Here is a 27,911-nt window from a genome sequence, read left to right on the forward strand (position 1 = left end):
GGAGAGAGGAAGGAGGGAGGGAGGGAGGGAAGGAAGGAAGGGAGAGAGGGAGGGAGGAAGGGAGGAAGGAAGAAAGAACAAACCTCTTAGGAGCCCAAAGAGCAACAGAGAATATAAATTTAGCTTGTGTCCTTAATATCAATACATTCTTATTCATTCATTCATCCACTCATTCATTCAAGTGCCTCATTAGTCTAGGGGTTGTGGAACCCAAAACGATTTAGAAGCTATAGAAGATACTATCTCAGTTATCAAAGAAATGACAGTCTGTATCACAAATATTTCAACTTCCCATTGACAGGAAGGTGTTTTTATAAAGTTGTTTTTGTATATCCTGTACCTTTGCTTCCCAAACTTCTATCCTTATGGTTTTTTTTTTTTCTCATCTTTATCCAATATTTCTTTAGAATTGTTCAAAAGCCATACTCCCATACTCTCCCAAGAGCAAATGTTCACATTACAAGTAGAGATGTTTTTGCTTCCTTGGACATGCCAAAGCCTTTGCTATTTTCATCGAAAAATATTACAACCAACAAAGACTACTTCCAAGTCTTCATAAAAGCACATTTCTACTAAGAGAAAATTTAAATTTCAGGGGAAATGCAGGCACAACTGATTAGCAGAGCTCCTTCCTATGAGATAATGAGGGCAAGGAGGGCAAGACTTGATTTAGAGCTATTCAAAGAGGAACCTGTACTTCCACGGCCTGACGAATTACACCCTCTTTATTCCTTCCAGCACTTGTCATCAGCAGCGCATAAACATCTCTGCCCAATCATTTTCAAAGAACAAGATCCCAGTTACAAATGCAGCCCAGAAGACCCACGACTTGCTTCTCCCATGTTCCTCTGCCAACTCTGCCATGGGAAATAGGCGGGCGACAAAGCCTGTGGCAACACCATCATCCCTGCATTCACTGCTCAAAACATTCTCTTAGGGGCTTCCCTGGTGGAGCAGTGGTTAAGAATTCGCCTACCAATGCAGGGGACACGGGTTTGAGCCCTGATCCGGGAAGATCCCACATGCCGCAGAGCAACTAAGCCCATGCGCCACAACTACCGAGCCTGCATTCTGGAGCCCACGAGCCACAACTACTGAGCCCACATGCCACAACTACTGAAGCCCACGTGCCTAGAGCCCATGCTCGCAACAAGAGAAGCCACTGCAATGAGAAACCTGCGCACCATAACAAAGAGTAGCCCCTGCTCGCCGCAACTAGAGAAAGCCTGCGCGCAGCAACGAAGACCCAATGCAGTCAAAAATAAATAAATTAATTTTAAAAAAACCAAAACATTCTCTTAATTCTCCTGCAAAAATGGCCTAATGTTTCCAAGGAATTGTTGAGTTATGTGATGCCAGTGAAGTTGTCCTTGAGTACTTGATTCCTTTGCAGGAAAAATTAGGCAAGATTGATGAGGAGGAGAACTTTATAGGACAATACGAAAGTGAATCTAGTTGGTGAGTTACTATGGGTATTAGTTTCCTAGGGCTGCCATAACAAATTACCACAAACTGTGTGGCTTAATACAGCAGAAATTTATTCTCTTATTATCCTGGAGGGGAGAAATCCAAAATCAAGGTGTTGGCAGAGCTGCAATCCCTCCAAAGACTCTAGGGGAGAATCCTCCTTTGCCTCTTCTACTTCTGGTGGCTCCAGGTGCTTCACAGCTTGTGGTGGCATCCCTCCAAACTCTGCTTCTGTCTTCACATGGCTTCTCCTTTGCATCCTTTCCCCATCTCTTCTCATATGACATTGGATTTAGGATCCAATGTAATTTAGGTTGATCTCATCTTGAGATTGCTAACTTAATTACACCTGCAAAGACCCTTTTTCTAAACAAGGTTATATTTATGGCTTCAGGTAGATGTATCTTTTGGCGGGGTGGTCATGACTCAAAGGCATACACTATGTTATTCCTTTAATCGGATCTTATCTATTTCAGAAAGCTTTGTACTACATAGTATAAACAACTGTAACCTGGATTGAAGTCTTCCTATTCTTTAAGATAAAGATATAATTTGCTAGAATCCCAATTCCATGTCCTGGGGAAATCCAATCCCTCCCCAGGGCTTCTGCAAATTCTTAGAATGGGGTGAGAGAGCTGGGTAAGCGCCACTGAATTAATTCAGTTCATGAATTCTCCCTGCTTGTTCTTTCCCTTATACCTTGTTGATCCAGAAACAAAATTTGGCCTAGTTCTTCAATCAAAAACAACCACTCTCACAAAGCTCTAACATAAGTAACAGATTTTATTGGATTATCAATAATGGGGGGGCGTTGAACATAGGAGGGAAATTCCTTTAAATTGAATATGAGAAATTATTTTTCTCTCTCTCTTTTATTTTTATTGGGATATAGCTGTTTTTCAATGTTGTGTTAGTTTCTACTGCACAGCGAAGTGGAGCTCCCTGTGCTATACAGCAGGTTCTTATTAGTTATCTATTTTGTACATATTGGTGTATATATGTCAATCCCAATCTCCCAATTCATCCCACCAGCCCCCCTTTCCCCCCTTGGTGTCCATATGTTTGTTCTCTATATCTGTGTCTCCAGAGAAATTCCTTTTCTTAAATTCTTCAGCCACATTCTCATGTGGCTTGGCCATCATATCTCTCTTTTCCCTTTAATACCTTCTCATTCCTATTTTTTCTAAGTAGTACAGTTTCATTATCTACTTTCCTCCTTCAGCAAGCCCTGCCCTTAGGGGCTTACCTTTACCCTGGAATCTTATTTAAACTAGTTTCCTTTTAGGGATAGTCTCAACCTGAGAAGAATTCTCATGTCAACTATCAAGATTCTAATCCCCTCTTCCCTGCTTACTATAAACCATTTACAATCTATTAGAAAAGATCTTCAAGATAATTTTTTTTTTAAGTTGCATAACAACCAAGAAGCAAAACCTTTGTGGTAACATTGCTTCTAAGGGAAAAGTCATAAAGAACTTTACTACTTTTATCTATAAAATGTGTTCCAGGCTGCTATTTAAACAATAAAAAAGGGGAGAGGGAAAGCACAAAAAAAGAGTAGGTATTAGAGACACGAAGAATTATTGCCATGATCATGATTGAATCTGATCTATAATGTGATCACATTGAGGGTGTACTGATTCCCTCATTTAATACTATGGAGCCACAAGTCGCTTTCTACCTCAAAAGAAAATTTAAGCCTCAATCAAAACTTATCAGCTTTAATACTCAGGGTGACAATAAATGAACAGCAGGACATGATTAATGTGTTCTGATTTCCCAGTTTCTAACAGCCCTACACTAACAAGTGCTAAAAGTACAAACCCTAGCATTCAGTTTGTCTCTTCAGATGATCAGGGAAGGACTAAAAAGAGAAAGGCGTTAAGAAGCAGCTGTTGTTAAAAAGGAGGGTAGATTTTACAACACTGAGGGCTAAGGCGACCAGTCAAGGCCACCGAGGAAACAAGCTTCACTTCTGCCTAGTCAACTACTCTGGGATGAAATGATGCAAAACGTGGTGTTTGTTTGGAAAATGAAAATGTGAATATACAGGGAATAACTTAAATGATCCTATTAAAGGACACAGGTCTGACACATGAATATATATTTCTAGAATTAGGTCTACATTCAAAGCCCATCCATGACTCAGTTCATGATCTACTGATGCTGATGGAATTGTAGCCTAAATGAAGGTGAAAGACTTAAAAGGCAAACTTCAACCACCAACCTACCTGAAAGAATTTATTTCCAGAGAAAGACAATTAAAAGGTGAAGGAAAAAAAGTTAGGAACAATGCAATTAAATAGATGACTTGGACCCTCACATTTTACCCATTCATTAACCCAAAACTAGTGCCCCCTAGGAATTTTGAATTTGCTAAACCAATTATAATAGCATAAGCTAAGGGCTTAAAGATAATTATGAACTTAGTTCTCCATCAGGAAATATCCTGACAAGTCATCTATTCCAGCCCCTTGCTATTAAACAAGACCACTGCCGTACTCTTCCTAGAGAGGAGACACAAATTGCTCTCACAAGTCTCCAGGAGGGGGATCTCGTTATCCTGATCTGAGAATTCTCAGGCTGAATCAGCTTAATGTGTTCAGTCTTCTGCTTCTGTCTTTGTAGCGAGAGAACAATGATCTTCACGTAGGAAGACTATTCTCAAGTTCACTGTCAGCCTCATTTTAGCCTTTCTTCCTCACCCTTATTTTCTACTTCTCTAATCTTCATTAGCTTTATTGAAACCCTCCTTTATGTTTTTCACATTTCACCCTAATTGTGAAGTCCAAATATGAGTTGTCCTCAAGGAAATTCCTTTAGCCTGCCTCAAGTGGTTATTATTCCTAATCTCTTAAATGAAATGTTAACAGGGTCAAAGGCATTTAGGAACTCCTTGGTTTGGTCAATTCCACAAATATTTATCAAGTACTCACATGTGCAAGGCACTGTGCTAGGTTCTAGAAAAGAGAGACACAGGTATTTGTAATAACAGAAAAGTAAACGTCCATTCTTATTATGCTGTGGGGCAGTTACCAAGTGAGATAGATCTCCGAGTGCTGACATGACCGTGCCTCCAAGACAGATTACTGAATGAAAAGGACAAACCACAGAGCAAAAGTAATAACAGCTAACACTTAACATAGGTCTTGGCATGCACACAAAAAATAAAGCTACTGTAACTGTCATATATCTAAATACATAAAAAATTGAAAGGTCTTAAAAAATGTACCCCAAATGACCAAACACATGATCATGGTTACCCAAGAAACACAGTAGGGATTAAGGGAAAATTAACCATCTTCGTGATGGTTGACCTTTTATTTTTGTGGCAATGGGAATTTATGTGTTACTCAGTGATTGATAACTTTTTAATTTAGAAGATTAAGAAGGCCTGACCCTCACTTCAAATTGTCCATAATTGTGTTGGGCTGGGGGAGAGCAGAGGGAAGTTGTTCAATCTAATCCACAAAACTGTGCTGGGCAAAACAGTATCTGTGTCAGGTGAGGGGTATAGGTTGTCCACAGGGAAGGACAGAGCACACCCACCAGCAATGGCATCTCAGGGAAGATGGTGTTTGGTGTAAGCTTGGAAAGATGGGCAGGATGCAAATGTCAGGATTTTGGAGCTGGGGGATATTTTAAGCTAAGAGGGCAGCTTGAGAAGAGGCTAAAAGGCAGGAAAGAGTAAGGCAGGCAGTGTTTAATTTGACAGACAACAGGGAGCCTTAGAAGGTTTGTGAGCAAGGAATTGCTCTTATTAAGGATGCAGCTGAGGAATGAGTGTGAAGGGTACCTTAGACTGGACAGAGGCTGGTGATGGTCTGAGAAGGATACCTGCCCAGGAGGGTAGCCATAGGAAGAGAGAAGAGAAAAGAGATGTCTCAGAAGTAAAAGTCATGGGAACTAGATAAGGGAAATGGCAGAATCAAAGAGGCTACCAAAGCATGAAGCCCAAGATCATCACTGAAAATTTAAATGTGAAATACTACTCAGAAATACGTCTGGTAAATGGAGCAACTTTACCTAGGAAAGCAGGGAGAGAGGTTGTAATTCAAAACCACAACATGACATGAAGTTAGGAACCATCATTGTCAGGTGCTGAAAGAAGCACGTCCCTAGGACAATAATGACAGGCAGATTCTCCCTGCTCTGTTTGCCAAAGCACAGCTACTCTAAGTGTGGTCCATGGACCAATGCTAGGCTATGAGCTGTTTGTCGCCCCATGTGATGAGATAGGAATTGAAATCAAGGGAAAGAATTTAGAAAGTTTTATACCAATTTAACAGAGTAATTTTCTGTTTATCGGGGCAAATATTTCTTACAATTGTGCTTATATTTTTCTATGTCTTTTTTATTTCATTACTTTTATACCAGTTTAATAGAGTAATTATATGTTTATTGGATCTAGTAGTTCTTACAATTGCACTTATATTTTTGCATGTCTTTTTTATTTCACTTTTCTAGCAATTCATTTTTATTGGATTTTATAAAAGTTTCAACCCACAATGGATTGAAGGAAAAAAATTGTCTTTCACCAAGAATAGTTTAAGTACCATTGTAGAGTATGCTTCATATTTAAAGATTTTAAAGTACTTTTTATTTATTATTTCATTTTATCCTGAAAAATATCTTCAAATAAGTAGTGCAAGCCTAGTTCCCAGGCTTGTGTAAATGTGCAGTTTTAAACAGGGAAACCCAATTCTAGAGGGGTTTTATATATTTAAAAAATTTTTTATGGAGGCATATTTGACATATAACATTATATTAGTTTCAGGAGTACAAAATAATGATTCAATATTTGTATATATTGTGAAATGATCAGCACAATAAGTCTAGATAACATCCATCACCCTACACAGTTTCCCTTCTAGAGGGGTTTTACAAATTATCCCCAAATCACACAAAGATGTAGGGGGTCAGGGGTGGAGAAGCATGTGTGGAAAGCCAGGTTTCTTATTCAAAGCCAAAGAATCTCCAGTAGCTCTTACTGGTGCATGTTGAAATTGCTTTTAGGATTAACAATTTTGCTTTTTTAAAACAAGCAACAGGGCTTCCCTGGTGGCGCAGTGGTTGAGAATCTGCCTGCCAATTAAGGGGACACGGGTTCGAGCCCTGGTCTGGGAAGATCCCACATGCCGCGGAGCAACTGGGCCCGTGAGCGACAACTACTGAGCCTGCGCGTCTGGAGCCTGTGCTCCACAACAAGAGAGGCCGCGACAGTGAAAGGCCCGCGCACGGCGATGAAGAGTGGCCCCCGCTTGCCGCAACTAGAGAAAGCCCTCGCACAGAAACGAAGACCCAACACAGCCACAAATAAATAAATTAATAAATTAATTTAAGAAAAACCAAAAAAACAAACCAAAAAAAACCACGCAACATTTACTGCAGAGGTTCTCAGAAGCAAATTTAAGGTACCCTTAGACAGAGGCAAAAAGCTTCCAAATTTTTAATTCCTTTAACTCTAGGATTCAAATGAATCCCAAATGATTCCAGCTAGACAGGCATCAACCAATATTTTTAATCAATTACTAATGATTATATATTAGGTGAGATATTGGAGAGTATCACACTTCCCCAAATATCCCTTTTCAGAAAATCTCCTTTAGGCGTTGATACTCATCTTAAAAGTTACCTTATCCTAAAATCAAATTATTTTTCTTATTTTTCTTATTTTTACTCTGGGCCCAACAAAGGTGGATGACACGCCATCATCAAAGGCTGTGAACACACTGGTATTTCAAACAGCACCCAGAATGATTGGTTCCTGAGAATACAGAATTGTAAAGTTCAAATTTTGCTTATTCTCAGAAACTGTGACAGAAAAAGCGATAGAGTTTGCTGGAGGATTCACCAACCTCCTAGATAATAAAAGATCTCCAGTAAAATAACATTCTGATGACCTAAGTGTAAATGAACCAGAGATATGTAGATTAAATTTCTTTTGAAACACACATGGTTTTTAAAAATTATGGGGAAAGTACTTGGCAAAATGTGCTAAAATAATTTGCCAAACCCCAAATGTTTGATAGACAGTTGGAGAAATGAGGCCAATACAAAAACTCTGCCTGGTCATTCATCCTCTCCAGGTACTAACTACAAAGGTGTCTTAGACTTCCATCAAGGCTAACAAGCAACCGGAATGTTCTTAGACTTACTTAAATAGTCAATTACACAAAACCACTAACTTTTGAAAAACTGATTATTTCTCAGGGAAATCAGTCCTACACATGAGATTACCCTAGTGGTTAGCAACACAGAAACTCTAAGAAAAGCTTGACTTTTTTTTTTTTTTTTAATATTTTATTTATTTATTTATTTATTTATTTATTTATTTATTTATTTATGGCTGTGTTGGGACTTCGTTTCTGTGTGAGGGCTTTCTCCAGTTGCGGCAAGCGGGGGCCACTCTTCATCGCGGTGCGCGGGCCTCTCACCATCGCGGCCTCTCTTGTTGCGGAGCACAGGCTCCAGACGCGCAGGCTCAGTAATTGTGGCTCACGGGCCCAGTCGCTCCGCGGCATGTGGGCTCTTCCCAGACCAGGGCTCGAACCCGTGTCCCCTGCATTGGCAGGCAGATTCTCAACCACTGCGCCACCAGGGAAGCCCGAAAAGCTTGACTTTTAAAGGACAATTGGCTCAAGGGATGAAAAACATAATCCCAACTTTGACCTGTCAATCCATCGAAGGTTGGGAAAGGTGTGGAGGAAACCCACGTGCTGCATCAATTACGCTGTGCTTTGGTGCAAGCCTACCAACATTCACGAAATAGACTAAGTGTTCAGCTTTATGAGATCCTTTGTACCTAAAAGTATTTTACAGAGTAAACGGTTGGTTTGACTTATCCAACAGTGACTGTGACTCTGCTTTTTTTTTTGAACGTGTGTACAACAAATTAATGTTTACAGCTTATTTATAGGAGCCTATTCCATGCTTCCTTGGTTTTTCCCTAGACATATCTTTAGTGATGCGCAGGAAGCATTTGCATCTGCCCCTCAGGTAAAAGCTTCTTTTATAGAAATGGGCTAAGAACATTGAAAATTTACAAGTGAAAGGGTTCTTGTTTGTCTTTTCCTGTTTGTTAGTGAAAATGTATGTATCCAGATACCATGTTTGTGTGTTCTTCTCTTACCAAAATTGAAGCTTTGTGTAGGCACCATTCGTGTCTGCCACATTCACAGCTTCATTGTGGTTCCTAGCATAGCTCTAGACAGAAAGAAGGCACTCAATAAATATCTGTTTCATATTTATGAATGAATAAAGCAGCCTCGGAATAACTGGCATCTATTTTTCTCTCAAACAGAGACTCACCTATGACAGTGGACAAATCTATTATTTGACTATGCACACTACCTTCTAACAGCTTTTCCCTTCACAGCTTTGAATTCATTCAGAATGAATGGTCTAAGATTTCCTGCGCAGCAAAGTCATTGGAATAGCCAGTGCCAACCCGGAAGAGCTTTGAGACTATTGGGAAGCAAATGGGACAGATGGCGTTTTCATCCTTCCACCAGCTCCAGTGTTAACTGCCTTTTAAAAAGTGCTTTTTGATAAGTAAAGCTCCCCAAGCCCGCAGGCACTCAAACATTGATCTGTAAATATTTAACAGTGATAAAGAGATACATGCATGTAAGTGAAATCATCCTGCAGATCTTTACAGAGCAAGGAGACTATCCACCTGACACTTAAAAACATTCCTCAGGTTTTCAGTGTTCTGCCATGCTTCCATGAGCCTCTTTGGGTCATTTACCTGCCTTAGTCAACCTTAAACAAATACCAGCTTGCCCTCTGGCCTCCAACTTGTTCTTCCAGAACTGTGCGGGATACCTGACTTGCTCACTGGCTTTAGAATTTACAAATGTGGATACTAACCTTGACTTTCTAAATAGAAGGAAATCTTTCCAGTACTATCAGCAGCATTCTCCCATAAAGATATAAATAGCAGTATGCCTTTTGTTCTTTATTTTGTCTTTACCTCTGTTTTACTAATTCAGTCCATTATTTAATCCATCTAGCTGCCTTCACAGAGGAATAACAACATTTTTACTTGCTTAGATTTGATTAGGAAAGAAGCAAATGCTCTTTCCACAGAGTCAAGCCCGGTAATGTTGATTTTTACAGGAAGAACTTGACTAGTGTCACTCAGCATCACAGCAGTGGCATCACTTCAATCAAAGGCTGCGTCTTCACTGCTCCAAAAGACTCAGCTGCCCATTCACTCAATTCAGACAACCAATCAACCAAGTCAAATAAACAGTCAGTGAAATTGGTTATTTGACTAAGTTGAATCATTGTTTGATTAGATTGATTATTTCAGTTCAGTCGTCCTAGGGGCCCTGTGTTGCCTGCCTGTACAGCCCTACAGTGGAACGAATGCTCACCACAGTGGACACAGAGAAACAGGACTGTCTGGCAGAAGGTAATTGGCTGCAGGATTGCGGAAGCACAGTGCCTGAATTGTCATGGAACAAACTTCCAAAACAGTAACTTCACTCTCCGTGTCCTCCAGCCTCTCCAAGAGCTGTGATATAGTGGTTAAGGGTATGGACTTTGGAAACAAGACTACCTGGGATGAAATCGCAGCTCTGTCACTTACCATCTTTGTGACCTAGAGTGAGCTACTTAACTGCTCTCTGCCTCCAATCCAAAATTTGGACATAATACTACCCATCTTAAGGGGTGGCTTGTTTGGTGGAATAATGGGTGAATACATGTAAAGCACCTGGTAAACACTCAAAAAATATTTGCCATCATTATTTTGTTACTACGATTTAACAGAAAGACACTTCAGATAGGAGCCTTCATGGTACGACCAGAAGTTCCCAGTGCCTCAGATGCTTTTAAATTTGAAATAATATATCTCCCAGCAAAGACATTTTCATTTGTCAATGAATATTTTATTTTTCCAGAGCTCTCCAAATAATCATAGTTAATACTAGATATAACATCAACAGGAAGGTTATCTGGAATTATCCTATTGAAAATTCCATATTGGCTCTAAAATGACCAGACTTCTTCTTGTACTGACTAAAACATATCACCTCCTAGGGAGATGGACAATGTAAAAGAAATAAATTCTGTGTGGAGGACAAGGGGCTGTTGTCTTCCCGGTGCAGAGGCAGCTTCATGAAGGTACAACCTGGGCAGTTTCACGGGCCTCACACTTACATGGTTTTATGCTCTGTTGTCGTCTTCTTGAAATTCTTAATAACTTTTGAACAAAGGGCCCCAAATTTTCATTTTTCCATGGGCCCTGTAAAGCAAAGCCTGGGTGTGATCTATTACCAGTAGCTAAGATCCTAGGGTAAGGCACGTTCCACAGACTGGAGCCTTTCTGTTAGAAGAGTTTAATAAAATATTGATTAGCTCAGCTGGCATGATACTTGTAACTGAAACAGAAGTTTTCCTGTGCTTATTGCCCATGAAGGAGTTGCCTCAGAAGGCAGCAGCTGCCTCAGAATACAGACTCACAGGACGGGCCACAGGCCGGTTCCACTTAGCACCTCCCTCGATCTCATAGGTCAGGGGGATCTGATGAGCAAGGGAGATTCGGAGCTGTTTCCCTCATCCGTGATTCCACTGATGTCGGCTCATTAGTCAGAAACATATTTTGAATAATCTTAAGAGCCTGAAAGTATCTTGATTCCAAACACTGAAATAAGGATTTGGAGTCTTCTGTTCTCCGTCCCAGCCTTCTTTAGTTCACATCTCATTCTTAAGCCCTTGACATGGTCTCTATTGTTTTTCTACAGCAGGAGATAAAAACCACTATTTTAGTTGTTTGATTTTTACTGTGTGATTAGTCTAGGCATGATGGAGAGAAAAGCACGTGAAGCATTATTTTATTTGAAAGCCAGAAGCACATAATGTTTATTAATAAAGAGCCTGGTTTACATAGATTTTATTATTATTGAGCATAAAATGGTTTATATTACAAGCAAGGGTGAAATTACTAACTAATTAGCCTGTGAAGATCGTGTTTAATGGAATATATAAATCTAGGGTGTTGCTTTTTTTGTAAATCTTAAGGGTCTTATTCATTAAACATGTACATATGCAGCCTTTATGCTGAAACCGGGGATTGTCATATATAATTCAAGGTCAAATGATTCAATCTGTGTTTCTCAAAGTCCAAAAATCTCAGAGCTTTAAATTCCTTAACTCTTATGGAAATTGGTTTCAACACACAGCTGCCTTAGTGTACACACTGAATTCAACTATAAATGATGGCAACTGAGAAAAGCAAAAATGAAGAATTGAAGGGCTAAATTCTCTGTCTGTCTCTCTCTCTTTCTCTCTCTCTCTGGATACTGTAGCTTAAAACCCACTTAACTCTTCCAAAGGAACTTTGTTTCTATTAATTTAGAGGATTGCACAATCTTTGTAAACACACCATTCTCAACGGGTTTGCATGGCGGAAATAAAGACACAGATGTAGAGAACAAACGTATGGACACCAAGGGGGGAAAGTGATGGGGAGGTGGTGGTGGTGGTGTGATGAATTGGGAGACTGGGATTGACATGTATACACTGATATGTATAAAATGGATAGCTAATAAGAACCTGCTGTATAAAAAATAAAATTCAAAAATTCAAGCAACAACAATAACAAAAACACACCATTCTCATATATTTCAGTTAAATTTTGTAATAGCACCATAAAATGTGTCAGTCATTGCAATAAACTATCAGTCACAGGAAGCACAAATTGTATGAGAAAATTACTAGAAGCCATGTCTTAGAAGGTAGAAAAAAGCAAAATTCTTCAAGAACTTGGAAAAATAATCCTTAATGTTTCCTTAAAATGTGTGTTTCTTATTTAAATAAAAATAGAGACTATGTGTTTTAAGTAAGGTATCGGGATTTGAAGCAGTGTGGCTACTTTAACCCTTTGACTTCACCCACCTTCTTCAATGCTAGTTCCTCAAGGCCACTAGAGAGCAGATAAGCGTCCTTCTTTACCTACCCCCTACCACTTCGGAGTCGCAGAGTTATCAGGGGCTAAAGCAGGGAGAGGCAGACATATGCATGCTGCCATTTTTTACTTTCAGAAGAGGTTTTATGGGCAAAACTTAGAGCATATTGGGTTTGCCATATATTACATAATTGGTTGAAAGTTGACTTTCAACTATCCTGATTCTAGTCCTTTCATTCAAAATCCAAGTTACCACAGGTGATCAATTCACTTCTGCTCTGGGAAACTACAATATGCTTCTTTGCAAGAATAAAGAGGCCTCAGCTGAGGGCTTGGACTGGCTGAATGGTAGCAAGTTGTTTTGTTTGTCTCTTGCTTATTTGAACAGCCTCGGGGTGACTACAATAAACAAAATCAAGCCCAAACAGAAAACTCAGTTTAGCTACCATGGTAATACTAGAATGATTTTCAGTTACTCTGGGACCATCCCAACAACTCCAAATGATGAAAACATTATTCACAATGAGATAAGGCTGCATGTTGCCATAAAGGCTCTGACGTTCTGTTTTATGGAAGTGCTTTTGTTTTAATCTCAGAACTCAGAACGAATCTAGACCTACCAAACCATAAGATTTGTATTTAGGAAATTTGTGTTTAGGAAGAACCTCGAATGTTTGCTCTGGAGGGCGTGGGATTCTTGGACACAGGGGTTTGAGGGCTCTGAGGGCTGGCCTGGCCATGAGCACATCATTTAAAGATGAACACTGCCCCCTGCTGGGGAGAGACCACATTACCTCCCGAAGGTACGTCTGAGGGTGGAAAAACCACTGCTATATAAGAGGGAAATTCATTTTGATTCTTTCACTTTTTTTTTCACTTCTTAACTTGACAGCTAAGTTCAGAAATATTATAACTGCCAAGCATCACTATTGCATTTCAAGACAACTTGGTTTATTTTATTATTCTCAGTGCATTATTATGAACTACCGCCCCTGGCAGAAATCCATCTAAATGAAAAGATAAGAGAAACAAAGGCAGCCACTGTGGTGACTGGGGGGCTTTTGAGGTGGAACAGGGCATGGAAAAGAGAAAACTCTGTAAAAGGTTTTGATAGTTTATAATTCGACCATAGCCAGTCACAACATCAAACGTTAGAGAGAGAATTCGAGCTTATAGTGCTCGGGGAGCTTGCAAAAGCATCTGAATCATCTGATTTTCTGTCCATACCTTTTCCCCCTAAACTGAGCACCACGACAGAGCTGCCCAGAGAAGGGCATGGAGACCAGGGCTGGGGATCCAGACCCCTTCTTCTAGCCCCAAGAAGGGGTTAGAACACTCCAAGGACACTCCAAGGTGTGCCCTCACCCCAACTCCCTTCCTGCCTCCTAGGGTGAACTGCAGTTAAGGTGAACTCCAAGAGCAAGGGCTCTTTTCATGAGGAGAATTTGTGGGCAGGTTGCTGAGGGAACCCCTGGAAGCACAGGTCAGATTCAGTTACTGGTGCCCACTGTGCACCATCTTCCTACAGTGTTATTATTCACACTAATTATTCACGTAGATTGTCCTTTTAACACTGTCCTATCAACACAACAACTTCCTGAGGAAGGAATTACCCCAGTCCTCTACAAGTTAGGAAATTTGGAATTAAAAAAGATAAAATAGCTTGTTCATGGCCATGCAGTTAGTAGGTGGAACAGACCCTGTGCTCATCCTGCCTTATACATCTTTAGAGTTGACATGCAGCTCTGCTTTCCAAAGTTGCTCTATCAACCTGTAAAAATATGTACAGCAATGGGCTGCATGGGGTAATCAAAGAATTCTATTAAATATTCATCCACTTCATTGATGAATTTCCTGCAGGAAGTAATTCTGGCCTCCAAAGCACCACCATGCTTTGTAAATAAGAATTAATTCAGTATTAAGTGACATATTTTTATGCCCAATTTCAGAATAATTATTATACTTAAAGAACAAATTATATATTCCCTCAAAACACCTTCCTCCCTCATGGATACTAACCCTAAATGAAATATGATCACATGTCACTCCCCTCCTCAAAATTCTTCATTGTTCTCTGGAACTGGATATTAATAGTTGCTCAGTATGAAAAGTATTCTAAAATCAAGTCAGTTTAGAGAAAGCTTCATTTTATATCCTCCTGTGGGTATACCAATAGCTCTAGAAAATCCTACTGTAAGAAAAACTATTTAATTTCTTTGGACCAAACATTTCTCCAACTTATTGGGCCAAAGAATTGTATTAATGGAATATCTATTAACAGATCAAGGAATCTGGGGAACGGAGTTTAGGGAATATTGGCTTACATGGTAAAATCTAGACTCTTTAGCTTGGCAATAAGCCTTTCATAAACCAATTCTTGCCCACCACCTCCAGCTTCATTTCTTCCAATTCTCTTCCGTGCAGCCTAAAATTGAACCAAATATTTGCTGTTTCCTGAATTTATCTTGTTATTTCATGCCTGCATGTCTTTAAACACACTGGTCCTTCTGCCTGGAGCATCCTTGGACCTCCTTATCCACCTGGCCACCTCCTAACCATTCTTTCCAGCCTCAAGTCAGCTCTTTCCCTGTGAAAACGCTTCCTTCCCTAACTTCCTCCAGGAAGGTTTAGCCACTGCTCTGTCTATATCTGGGCCTTTCTGGGTACATCTTTCCACTTACCACATCATTGTGTATTTTTTTCCCTTCTCTTTCCGCATTAGCCCTTCCAGAAACCCAAAGTATCCCTATTCCCCAGGATTTATTGATGCCTGGAGCATTCATGGATCAATGACTGGGGAATTTGTTCTGAGATTTCTTTCCTTAACTTCCTTCTTTATTCAAAGCAGTCCTATACAAAGTAATTTCATCTCCTCTTAAAAATCTTGATAATACTAATAATAATGATAATGGCTAATATTTGAGTGCTTCCTATGTGCCAGGCTCCACACTATTTTTCACAGACTAGCTTGTTCAATTATCATAACCAAATGATACGAATATATGATTGTTCCCATTTTACAGATAGGGAAATAAAGGCACATGGAAGTCAAGTAATTTGCTCAAGTTCACAGAACAGGTGAATGCAGAGCTAGGATTTGTACCCAAAGATCCTCTATGTATTCTCTATATTGTCCCATAACATTGTAATATAGGAGCTCTATTATAATATTCAAACATGAAAAAAGTTCATTACAATAGAAATAGAAAAACAAGGAATAAGCTTTCTTCCAATTCACCAAGGAAGGGGAAGAATTAGATATTTATGGTGCAGCGTAGGAGGATCACAGAAGAACCACAAACAGGTCTCGAAAAAAATCCACCTGTCAAGTTCTTGGGGAAAATAAGAGCATTATAAAGAAGGCTGGAAATGTTCGTTACTCCTCAGTAATGAAGCGGCCTTCCGAGGTTATGTGGAGGGCCCAATGGAGGCTAACCTCTGAGTAAAGCTTCTGCTGTTCTGTCACTGGGGGCAGTGGGCTATCAGTGGCAGCTGTGGTTCGGGCTGCAGTCACGTGGTCACCACAGCCACAGCGACTCCCACAGCTGAAATGCATCTGTCCCTCGCCCTGCAGCTTCCCCTTTGCAGATAGGAAACTGAGGCTCTGTAAGACCAGTGACTGCTCCAGCTTACCCAGTTAGTAACAAAGTTGAGCTCAATTCCAGATCTCACCCTGGAGGCCCTCCAAAGACTCCCAGGAAAGGAAGCCGTCTTTAAAAGCCCATTAGCATTTTAGTTGCTTCTGTGAAATTTGTATTTGCTCTTGTATTTTCTTCTTGAATTTTAGTCTGGTCATCCAAAACCAGACTGGATATCTCTTGAGACAGACTGTTATGCTTTTGTCTGTTGCTGTGGAGTGCAAAGTACATCTTCATTGAACACTTGTTCACCAATTAATTAAATGAGGCCCAAGACCAAATGTGTAGGTCAAATGGGTGGACATTTTCCATGACTCTAAGGCAGCTGCCAAAGTCAGCCCACCAGAAGGCTGCAGACATTTTTACATCACTACATGCGGAACCCAGCCGCTCTGCCTCTCACTAGCTGCAAAACGTTCATTAAGTCTCTTGATTTCTCTGTGTCTGCAGTGCCTCATTAATAAAAATGAGGATATAGATTTCTCTGAGGGTCCTTCTAGCTCTAAATTTCTAGGGTGAGATTTTCAACATTGAAGAGAGTAGAAATTCCCCCAAGAATGCTGACATTACTGGTAAATAATTTGCATTTGCGTGGTTTGCAGAAGAATGTGAAAGCCTAAGTACTATGTTTCCAGTATATAGCTTGCCTAGCACAGGGAGATCAGCTCTGTGCTTTGTGACCACCTGGAGGGGTGGGATAGGGAGGGTGGGAGGGAGGGAGATGCAAGAGGGAGGAGATATGGGAACATATTGTATGTGTATAACTGATTCACTTTGTTATAAAGCAGAAGCTAACACACCATTGTAAAGCAGTTATACTCCAATAAAGATGTTTAAAAAAAGTAAAATAAAATAAAATAAATAAATGAATACAGAAATAGACTGGCTCTCTTCCTAGTTCACATCTTGTTGCCTAGGCTTTCCAACCATAAAGCAGGCCGTAGGCTTTACATATATTTTGTGGTATGGCCGATGCCACAATTCAGTAGTAATAACGGTGCTTCAAATAGGAGCCAGAGATCATAGCACATGCCTTACATTGCCACCACCTTAACACATGGGAAGATCCTTACTTTTTAATGACTCTGACTGCTTTACGAAAACTGTTGGGAGGACATCAGAGGTGCCCCTGGTTGCTGGCACCTCCACTTTAACCTGAGAATGGACTGTTAAACTCTGTTATGGAGTGAATTTTGTCCCCCCAAATTTATACATTGAAACCCTAATTTCCAATGTGACTGTACTTGAGGCAGAGCCTTTGGCGGGGGGCGGGGGTTAATTAAGGTTAAATGAGGTCATAAGGGTGAGGCTCTAATTCAATAGAACTGATGTCCTCATGAGAAGAGGAAGAGACACACAAGAGATCTCTCTCTCTCTCTCCACCAACACAGAGAAAAGGTCATGTGAGGACACAGTGAGAAGGTGACCATCTGAAAGCCAGGAAGAAAGGCCACAGAAGAAACCAAACTTGCCAACACCTTGATCTTGGACCTCCAGCCTCCAGAACTGTAAGAAAATAAATTTCTGTTGTTTAAGCCACATGGTCTGCGGTACTTTGTTATGACAGCCCTAGCAAAATAATACACCCCCTAAAACCAACGTTGTGATAGCCCCTAAATTAACTTCCATTTTTATTTAGTGACTAAATCGCAGCCTCTGAGACTTAGCCAAAGGCCACAGGCCAAGAGATGGGAAAATGCCACACAAGGCCCTCTCCATTTTGTCCTTAGAGAACTGGTGACTTCATGCCTGCCTCTCAGCTAGCAGCATGGAAGCATGACCACCCAGGGCAGCGGGTTCCAGAATTTTGTACTATTCTATCTGCCATGTTCCCCACCTGTCAGTCTACTGCTTTGCCCGAGGAGAAAAAAAGAAGGCAGGCCATCACTCCTCTGCTGTGCTAGTTTTACTAATATTCATCCATCCATTCTGTCATTCAACAAATATTTATTGAATGCCTACAATATGCCAGGCACTGTTTCAGGGACTTGGGATATTACAGTGAGAAAAATAAGTAAAAATTCCCATCTCCATGGAGCTTACATTCTAATGAAATAACTTCTAATGGAGCCAGAATTCTTGGTTTTTTTTAAATCTTATTTTAACACCGCTCTTTATTTTCCATAAGTTACCTTATCCTACACTACAACAGGTTTCCATCTTTAACCATTTTCTTGATCTGCTTTCCCATGTCCTTAAGAAAGTGAATAACATTACCTTTAGTCCATTTTACCAATAGGGACGTTGAAGGGCAAAAGGTAATTGAGTCTACTTTTTCCCAAAGCACTGACACACCTCATATCAGTGCAAGGGTTGGAAACTGGGATTTCTCAAGTCTGGAGTACAGATTAACCATCAGAAAGCAAAGCACAAGTGCTTCATATTCTTAGTTTCCACTAAAGCCCTGTACTGGCAGTAAAAATACAAACAAAATTCCCCATAACTTCTCCATGGGGACCCTTCTTGGCTGATTTCTTGTAACTCCATTGCACTGGTTCAGACAAAATCAACCAAGGTCATGACAGTGAAATTCATATTGCACGCTGATCCGAGAATTTGGATAGGAGTTACAAGCATGAACTCAAAGCCAGAATACAGAATTTACCCTGTAATTATTTTATTTTTGACTATAGCAAGTCTCAATCAAATGGCTATCCTGGGTTCAAAGCACTGTTTTTTGAAAACATCTAAAAGCCAACTTATACTTATGTGTAAAATGTACACATTAAATATAAATGATTCAGCAACATGGATCAGATTTTACACAGTGTAAAAATCTCTTCTTTAAAGCCAGCCACTCCAGAAATTAGCTTTATCATATTTATAAATCTGTTTGAAGATTAAATCTTTTTTCCCCTTTACCAAAATCAGTAAACAACTATCAATGTCCCAAGGTTTTATGTTAAAGCACGAGAATTTCTCTAGGTTGTGGTTAACCACCCTTTGTATCTTGTGTTTTTTTTCTTAATTCCTCTGACTGTTTTGTCACACTGGAAGCTCACCCTCTCCAAAATTAAGACAGTGACCACAGTACTACTGGCGAGTAGCGTATGGGGGAGGATGTGTTTGGGTCAAAAAAATAGAATGGGGTTTCATTCCAAGAAACTTATCTTAGAGAAGCTGCCTAGACTTGACCTTCTGCCATAGGGGAACACGTTAGAATCAGCTCTTGGAATGGTTGTATAGAGTCAAGGCAATCCGATCATCGAGGCAAAGCTTAATAATCATGCTACAGATCACCAGAGAAATCCAAGTCCTTGCCCTCAGACCGCTATGAGGAAGTCAGCATCTAATGTACAGATGAAACCCAGCCTGCGAGACATTAAAAAAAAGAGGCATTGCTTAAAATCACTGGTATTTGGCCACCATACATCAAGCTGGTTTTGAAAATAAATTATAATCTTTCTACTCAGGGCACGGATCTTCTTAAGACCAGCAGAAGCCCTGAACCCTCATGACAGAGAAGGGAAAACAACCTCCATCGAGAATCACGAACAGATGGTTACGACCTCCCCTGGACAAGGTGTTCTCTGCATTTATTTTTCTTTGGGAAATTAAATAAAAAGACCCCACTGCCTGGGCCTGGGTTCAATCCCTGGTCAGGGAACTGAGATCCCACAAGCCGTGGCCTTCTCGTTGCGGTGGCTTCTCTTGTTGTGGAGCACGGACTCTAGGCGCGCAGGCTTCAGTAGTTGTGGCTCACGGGCTCTAGAGCGTAGGCTCAGTAGTTGTGGCACACGGGCTTAGTTGCTCCGCAGCATGTGGGATCTTCCCGGACCAGGGCTCGAACCCGTGTCCCCTGCATTGGCAGGCGGATTCTTAACCACTGTGCCACCAGGGAAGTCCCGAGAGTGTGTTCCTTGTGTTCTGCCAAACCGAGGTCCTTCTTAACTCCTCTTCCCTCCCTCACCTCCACTAACCTCCAACCTGTCAGGTCACGAGGTCAGCTTCAGACTGATGTTCTTCTGCATTTTGTCGTCAGTGTTGGCATAAGCAACATCCTGTTTCAAATAAGAAGGTTTAAAAAAAACCCTCATAAAGCTCCTTGGACATCAAATGACTCTTACAAAACAACAATTTGATAAATTAAGTGTAAATGAATCAGAAACATGTGGATCAAGTTTCCCTCAGAATACGCATGGGGTTAAGTATTCAGAGGGAAAGTGCTCGGGAAAATGTATTCTGAACGCAGAATATTTGAACAATAAGCTCAAACTTACTTGACAGTTTCCCCACCCCGGGTCAACCCAAGTGATAAATATGCGTGTGTAGGTATGGCGCAGGGTCACGGGGTGCTTGCAGCCCTGCCACCCCGCTAATAACTATGGTATATGGAGTGAGCCGTGAAGAGGGGCTGCGAGGCTGAGGCCTCAGGCTCATCTGTGTTCCCACTTACCCAGGGTTTGTTTTTGTTTGGTTTTTCATATGAGAGCAGAACGTTGTAATGATTTCCACTGCCACTCACCCACCCCCTCCCCATCATTTTATTCCCATCGCAGAAACCCTCGGGGAGAATCTACTGTGTGTGACAAAGAAATATGTCTTTTCTCTGTGTTACAGACCTTGGATCGCATCCAGGGCCCCCCTTTTCCCCGGAGGCCAGCTCTGCTCGTTTATGATTTGCATTTCATTGCCGTACACTGAACCCAGCGAGAAGTTGTCTGAACCAGCAGAATGGTGAGAGCTAAAAGTAGCAAGCAAGAAGCCTCCATTCTCCCGCTCATTCTGCACAGAGTCTGCACTGCCAGAAATCCAAAGCCAAATTTGATTTAAAATTTATACAAGCAAAGAACATCAACATGAGTACACTCAGTCTCTCTTCTCTTCCCCTTTCCCAAGACCCTTCTTGGCCTGGGAACCTCTATTTTATGTTTAATTTAATTTTGGATTGCTAATTATTATCTTTTTCTCTTCCCCCACCCTTTTATGATCTTGTCATTCACTTTCACAAGGTCCTTATTTTATTTTCTTAAACTTTTTTACCCATGAATCTTTAATTTGCAAAACTGAACAAAGTCAACTTTTGGAATACGAACAATATGAACTTGAAAGAGGAAGGAGTAGGCTCAAGAAGAGGAGTCTAATATTTGGAGGGGAAAATTCAATTTAGAAGGCATTAAAATATACAGAATATACTCTATATAGGGAAAGAAGATCCATTCATCCTGTTCTGTACATTAGCATTTTATAAATGCTAATGAAAGAGTTACAGGAAAGTTTTTTTTTAATGAAGTCATCTCTGATATTCAGATTAGTTTGCTGGGACTACAAAACAAAAGTACTGATTTTAAGACAGAGCTCTGTCCTAAACTACACACCCAATTTTTGGAAGTGATATTGAAATGTATTCTTACCAGCACCTCAAAATAACAAGTAAACTGCTTCCCCTCCTGTATCCCTACCTTTGTTAAGGATAAAGGATGAAGCTACCTCTTCTCACACCCCATGTCCAAGAGGCCATAAAGAGTGATTATTTTCTAAATGCTTCCGATTTCATTCACACCTGAGCCCCTCTGCCTGAATTTGTAAAACCACATGCTCTTCTGTCCCTGACCTACGTGTCAGTCCATCACCCACACTGCAATCCTAGTCATTTTCTAACATGCACCCCTGAGTGTGACCCTGCCCTGCTGAAATCCTTCTATGTCTTCCGTTCCTGGGGAAGGTGGTTCTCAAGGGTCAAGGGATGGAGGGAAGAGAACTGACTCAAATCTCCCCAGGGAGCTTTTCTACTCTGCACCATTTCTACAATAACTGCCCTTCCTCCCTCTTGACTGGGACATGTGCGAGGGTTTGAAGGGGAACTGGAAAGGAGTCTGGTTCATTGTGAGGTAGTCTCTCTTCCCCTTCCTGCTCACCTCCCCTTCTCCTCCACCCCTCAAAACCTTCTGGCCTTGAAGATGAAGTCTAAACTCCCCAGGGCATAGGAGGCCTTGCAGAAGCAGGGACCAGGGAACCCTTCCCTGCTCCCTGCCCTGCATGTATGCTGCTTGACCATCCAGACTCTCTCCCTTTCCATATTGGTAGTGCCTGCTTTTTTCTCTGTCTGAAATGCCCTTTCTTTCCTGGCTAACTCCACTGCTCCATCAAGCCTCAACTCAAACATTTCTTCCTAATCACCTGGGGCACACTGGGCCCTTCACACAAGGACCTGGTATGTTTTACATGTCTGTCTCTTTCCCAGCGCAGGACTTCCTGAGGGATGAAGCCAGATCTTATGAGTCTTTGTTCCCCCTCGAAGATGCTTAATGGTTTTTGAATGACTAGATGTAGTCATGTGTAAATAAATAAATGGGTGAAAGAAATCACAGTAGTCAGGTCTACATGAGCTGACTCATATATGTTTTGCAAACAGTTTGTAGTAATATCTTATTATTGCACAATTAATCCAATCTGGCCACTAAGCTACGAGCAATAACCAGACTACGGTACAAGTGAACTAGTTATTTTGGTCAACTTAACATGCAAATGAGACTTAGATATTTGTTGATCGACTCACATATGAAATAAACTTTCTCCCTAAAAAAGAGTATATAGCAACTATTATGAATTTTAAAATGCTAACATTTATTTCTCGAGTACTTACTATGTACCAGGCAGTGACTTACATGTTTTCTGTGCATCGATTCATTTAGTCCTCACAGAAATTCTAGAAGGAACATGCCTTTATGGTGCCCACTTTACAGATGAGAAAGATACCCACAGGCACCAGCAGAGCACACACAGCCCATGTTCTCACCCAGTAGGTTACCCTGTCTCTCAGGAAACAAATGGGCAATGTGTGGTTTCTACTAGAAACAGCAAACAATATTTTCCAAAGGAGAACCATAATTAAACTATATACAGCTTCCATCTTATATTCAGATCAAAAAGGCACCGCAAATCCCAGCTGTTCTTGTAGTTAGATCCTGTCACTTCTGTTGGTCAATTCATTCATGATACATAGCACACCAAAAGTCGGGAGGTAAAGTTTTTTCCGACTTGGCTGAACTGATTTTTGCCTCCTTCCCCATAAAACTGGTTCTGAGATGACTTTAACTTAACCATTCCCTGGAGAGCAAAAAATATGGGTGCCCTGCAGCTTCTAGGACACTGGATTCCAGAAAGGGCCAAGGAAATGTAAACCAGGGGAGGGGACACAGAAGCCGGAGTGACCAAGAGAGGCAGGGAGGGGCTCAAGGTCTCTGAAGTGGATGCCGTTCCAGATGGCTGACTGTCCACACGGCCTGCTCTCCCCTCAAGATTCTGAGCTTTTAAATAAAAGCAACCACCGTACTTGCCTGTCAGTACTCTGTTTATCCAAGACAGGAAACGAGGCTTAATTAAAGAAGGTGAAAAACACACTTGTAGCCATGTCATCTTTCACTATATCCTTTTGTAATCCTGTGTTATGTTATAATTACTATAAAATAACAATAAAAATTAAATCAATAATGGTTCCTCTTTCATAAAAGGTAGGCAGGAGGCTCTGACTTCCCATCCTCACCTCCACAGCCCCTTCCCACTTCCCAGAGAACCACAGTTGAGACTTCTGGTCTACCAGGAGACCCTGTACCCTTGTGTACCTGACACTGAATTCTGTGCCCAGCTCCTCAGCGGAAAGCAGACCATTTAACCTCCCTTCGCCTCTATCTCTCCATCTGTAAAAGGTCTGAAAAAATGCAGGCCACCTGCTTTCTTCACAGGAGAGTGGCGAGAATTAATGATATTAGGTTAATGCTGTCAGCTTCCTGAAGGGCTCAGGGAATTTGGAATGAGAGACCCTGTATGGATATCAGATATGATTCCCTAATCAAAGGACTTTGGGCTGTCCATATATCTTTAGAACCAGGGGCACTGGAACACCAGCTTTTCTATTTGTTATTTGAAATGGTACCCAAAAGAGAAGAGGACAAGACATGACTGAAGGATATGACTGAGACAACCCTTCTGGTGACCATCCATTCAACATCTGTCTGAGGGGAGGTGATTACGGGCCTCAGATTGCCAAGTCCATTATCATTAGCACATTATTTGGTGCTGAACGCATTGAAAGGACAGGTCAGGCCACAGATGTCTTTGTTAAATGCAGAGCAACACCCACCCTCCTCCTGCCCACTCCAGGCCTGTGTAAAGTGAGCCGTGGGGTGCCTTTCTCCCCTCCCCACTACGCTGCCTGCACTACCACCCCACCCCTGGCCCCCACCCCTCATTTAAGAGTTCGCAAACTGCTCCTGCCAGTTTAAGCAAAAAATGTTCCAAGAGGTAACAGGGCCACAGTAATTAATTTTGCTCCTTGACTGGAAGGTGAAAAGCTTTTTATTATGTAAATTATAAATGTCCTGAAGGGAAACTTTATCTCCCTCTCACCAATGAGCCCATCAGGCTGCCTGAATCAGGATTTTTTTTAATGTTTATTAGTCTAGGGAGGCCAGTTAGGACGTTTCATATCTTCTAAGTGCTGACATTTATCTATTGCTTCCAAATAAGCTTAGTGGCAGGGAGCCACAGGCAGACAACTAAGTAGGGAGGGGTTGGGGGAGTCTGTCTACAGACAGGCAGAGCACAAAGGGAGCAACCTCTGGGCCTGAAAGGTGGGTGGGAGCCCACTGTTCCCCATGTTGAGGGCTTTTGTCTCTCTCTCGTGTTCCCCCTTCACCCCATCCTCCTCCCCTGTGATTCCTTCTCACCTGTCTCATCTCTGCCTTGGCTAATGATACCTTGGGGCTCTGGGCACAGCAAACCCTCCCTGGGGCTGAGGATGCTCTGCTCCTCCCTCCACAGCCATCAGCATTCCCAGCCATACTCTTTTGCCTCTTTGTTGGGGGACCTCCTTGCTCTCAAAAGAACACTGGAGTTTTTTCTTCCCTCAGAGGAACAAGTTTATACGCTATGATGTTTGCATTTTATGTATCACCTTGACTGGGCTCCAGTGCCCAGATATGTGGGCAAATGTTATTCTGGATGTTTCTGTGTTTTTGGATGAGATTAAAGTTTAAATTGGTGGGCTCTGAGTAAAGCAGATTGTTCTTCATAATGTTGGTGGGCCTCATCTAATCAGTAGAAGGCCAGAATAGAGCAAAAGACTGACCTCCCCTAAGCAAGAGGGGATTCTGCAGCAGATAACTTTGGACTTGAATTGCAACATCCACTCTTCCCTGGGTCTCCAGCCTGCTGACTCACCCTACAGGTTCAGGGCTTGCAGCCTACATAATCGCAGAAGCCAATTCCTTAAAATCTTTCTCTATAGATATAGATATAGATATCGATATATCCTATTGGTTCTGTTTCTCTGGAGAACGCTGACTAATACATACGCCACTGAGAATATAGACTACAAACACCACTCTACTCCAAAAGGTTAGGGTATATGATAGTGACTGGGACCTAACAAACCTTGAGAAAGGGTAAGCTTTGGTGTTCTTATTTTACACAATAACATCTCTCTTTTTTTTTTAACATCTTTATTGGAGTATAATTGCTTTACAATGGTGTGTTACCTTCTGCTTTATAAGAAAGTGAATCAGCTATACATATACATATATCCGCATATCTCTTTCCTCTTGCATCTCCCTCCCTCCCACCCTCCCTATCCCACCCCTCTAGGTGGTCACAAAGCACCAAGCTGATCTCCCTGTGCTATGCGGCTGCTTCCCACTAGCTATCGGTTTTACATTTGGTAGTGTATATATGTCCACGCCACTCTCTCACTTTGTCCCAGCTTACCTTTCCCCCTCCCCGTGTCCTCAAATAGGGGAGGGGGAAGGGTAATCCTACTAGAGGATTCTCTTGTAGGTCTGCGTCTTTATTCCCATCCTGCCCCTAGGTTCTTCATGACCTTTTTTTTTTTTTTAGATTCCATACATATGTGTTAGCATATGGTATTTGTTTTTCTCTTTCTGACTTACTTCACTCTGTATGACAGACTCTAGGTCCATCCACCTCACTACAAATAACTCAATTTCGTTTCTTTTTGTGGCTGAGTAATATTCCATTGTATATATGTGCCACATCTTCTTTATCCATTCATCTGTCGACGGACACTTAGGTTGCTTCCATGTCCTGGCTATTGTAAATAGTGCTGCAGTGAACATTGTGGTACATGACTCTTTTTGAATTATGGTTTTCTCAGGGTCTATGCCCAGTAGTGGGATTGCTGGGTCGTATGGTAGTTCTATTTTTAGTTTTTTAAGGAACCTCCATACTGTTCTCCATAGTGGCTGTATCAATTTACATTCCCACCAACAGGACAAGAGGGTTCCCTTTTCTCCACACCCTCTCCAGCATTTATTGTTTGTAGATTTTTTGATGATAGCCATTCTGACTGATGTGAGATGGTATCTCATTGTAGTTTTGATTTGCATTTCTCTAATGATTAATGATGTTGAGCATTCTTTCGTGTTACACAATAACACCTCTTGATCTGTAGCTGGGCTGTTGGGTAACACGTCCTAGGCTTCAGAATAGAGCAGAAAGCTGATGGAAAAGAAGCAGGGAGAGGTGAGATGAGTGTTTTCTAACCAGCCCAGATTTGAGGGCAGGCTCTGCATCCTCTGTTTAAAAAGTAATAAATCATAGCCAGGACGTGGAAGCAACCTAAATGTCCATCAACAGAGGAAAGGATAAAGAAGATGTGGTACATATATATACAATGGAATATTACTCAGCCATAAAAAGGAACAAAATTGTGCCATTTGCAGAGACATGGATGGACCTAGAGACTGTCATACAGAGTGAAGTAAGCCAGAAAGAGAAAAACAGATATTGTATAATATCGCTTATATGTGGAATCTAGAAAATTGATACAAATGAACTTATTTGCAAAGCAGAAATAGAGACACCGATGCAGAGAACAAACGTATGGATACCAAGGGGGGAAGGATGGTGGGATGAATTGGGAGATTGGGATTGACTTGTATACACTACTATGTATAAGATAGATAACTAATGAGAACCTACTGTATAGCACAGAGACCTCTACTCAGTGCTCTGTGGTGACCTAAGTGGGAAGGAAATCCAAAAAAGAGGGGATATATGGATATGTATAGCTGATTCACTTTGCTGTACAGCAGAAACTAACACAACATTGTAAAGCAGCTGTACTCCAATAAAAATTAGTTTAAAAAAAGTAATAAATCTATCTCATTGATGGACAGATGGCACAATTTCATAAGAAGCTTATAGGGAGAATTGCAATATCCTCCATCCTACAATACTACAAAGCCCTGGGTACATGGTGGGGGTGAAACAGTGCCTTGTTTTCCTGGAATTTATAATCTAGTGAAGGATTCAGGTATTAAACAGATAAAGTCACATGTAAATGCATGTCATGATACCTGCTGAATCCCATTAGAGGAAATAAACCTGTTTTGTTATAGATTGAAAGGTTAGGAAAGGCATCTCTGAAGAGACAAAAGTTTAGAGAAACTGAAAAACAAATAGGAGTTGCCCAAGTTGGGGGAGAGCATTTCAAGTGAGGCAGTAGCAGATGTGGAGCTTTTAGGCAGCAAAGATCTTGATGAAAAGCAAAGGGGAGGGGGCCTGGAGTGAGGAGGGGGTAGGCCCAGCCATGCACACAGGAGCCTGTCTGCCCTGCAGAGGAAGCTGTGTCTTCTCCAAGTATAGTGAGAAGCTAGTGAAGTGTTTTAAGCAGAGGAGTGACATTATCCTAATTTGTATTTGTAAAAATTATTTTGGCTACCTCTGTGTGGAAAACGGATTGGAGAATACATATGGCAAGACCAACATGATGGGCATTCTCTTTTTACTCTCCTTGCCAACTGGACGAGGAAAAACCTGTATTGACTATTCTTCCCTTGGCTTGTTACCTCTCAAGTGGAGAGATTCTTGCTTACCTGGGGATTGAAATATATAATTGAAAAATGGAGCAATGAGAGAGAGAGAAAGAGAAA

The 27,911-nt window shown here is 41.2% G+C and overlaps 1 protein-coding gene across 6 annotated transcripts in view; it reads right to left on the reverse strand.

Moving 5' to 3' along the window:
• The window catches only part of FTCDNL1 (formiminotransferase cyclodeaminase N-terminal like), a 191,532-nt gene that overhangs the window by 34,684 nt on the left and 128,937 nt on the right, over window positions 1-27,911 (reverse strand). The window contains exon 5 of one of the 6 annotated variants that reach the window (XM_082467293.1): window positions 18,216-26,475. The exons of 4 other annotated variants lie outside the window; for them this stretch is intronic. In XM_082467293.1, the coding sequence (XP_082323419.1) occupies window positions 26,375-26,475 (101 nt within the window). In that variant the 3' untranslated portion in view covers window positions 18,216-26,374. Of the gene's footprint in view, window positions 1-18,215; window positions 26,476-27,911 lie in introns of those variants that run through there. One more of the 6 variants, XR_014265189.1, reaches the window with a different exon arrangement.

The sequence above is a fragment of the Balaenoptera physalus genome, assembly GCF_965194825.1.
Source record: "Balaenoptera physalus genome assembly, chromosome: 6".
Taxonomy (NCBI): domain Eukaryota; kingdom Metazoa; phylum Chordata; class Mammalia; order Artiodactyla; family Balaenopteridae; genus Balaenoptera; species Balaenoptera physalus.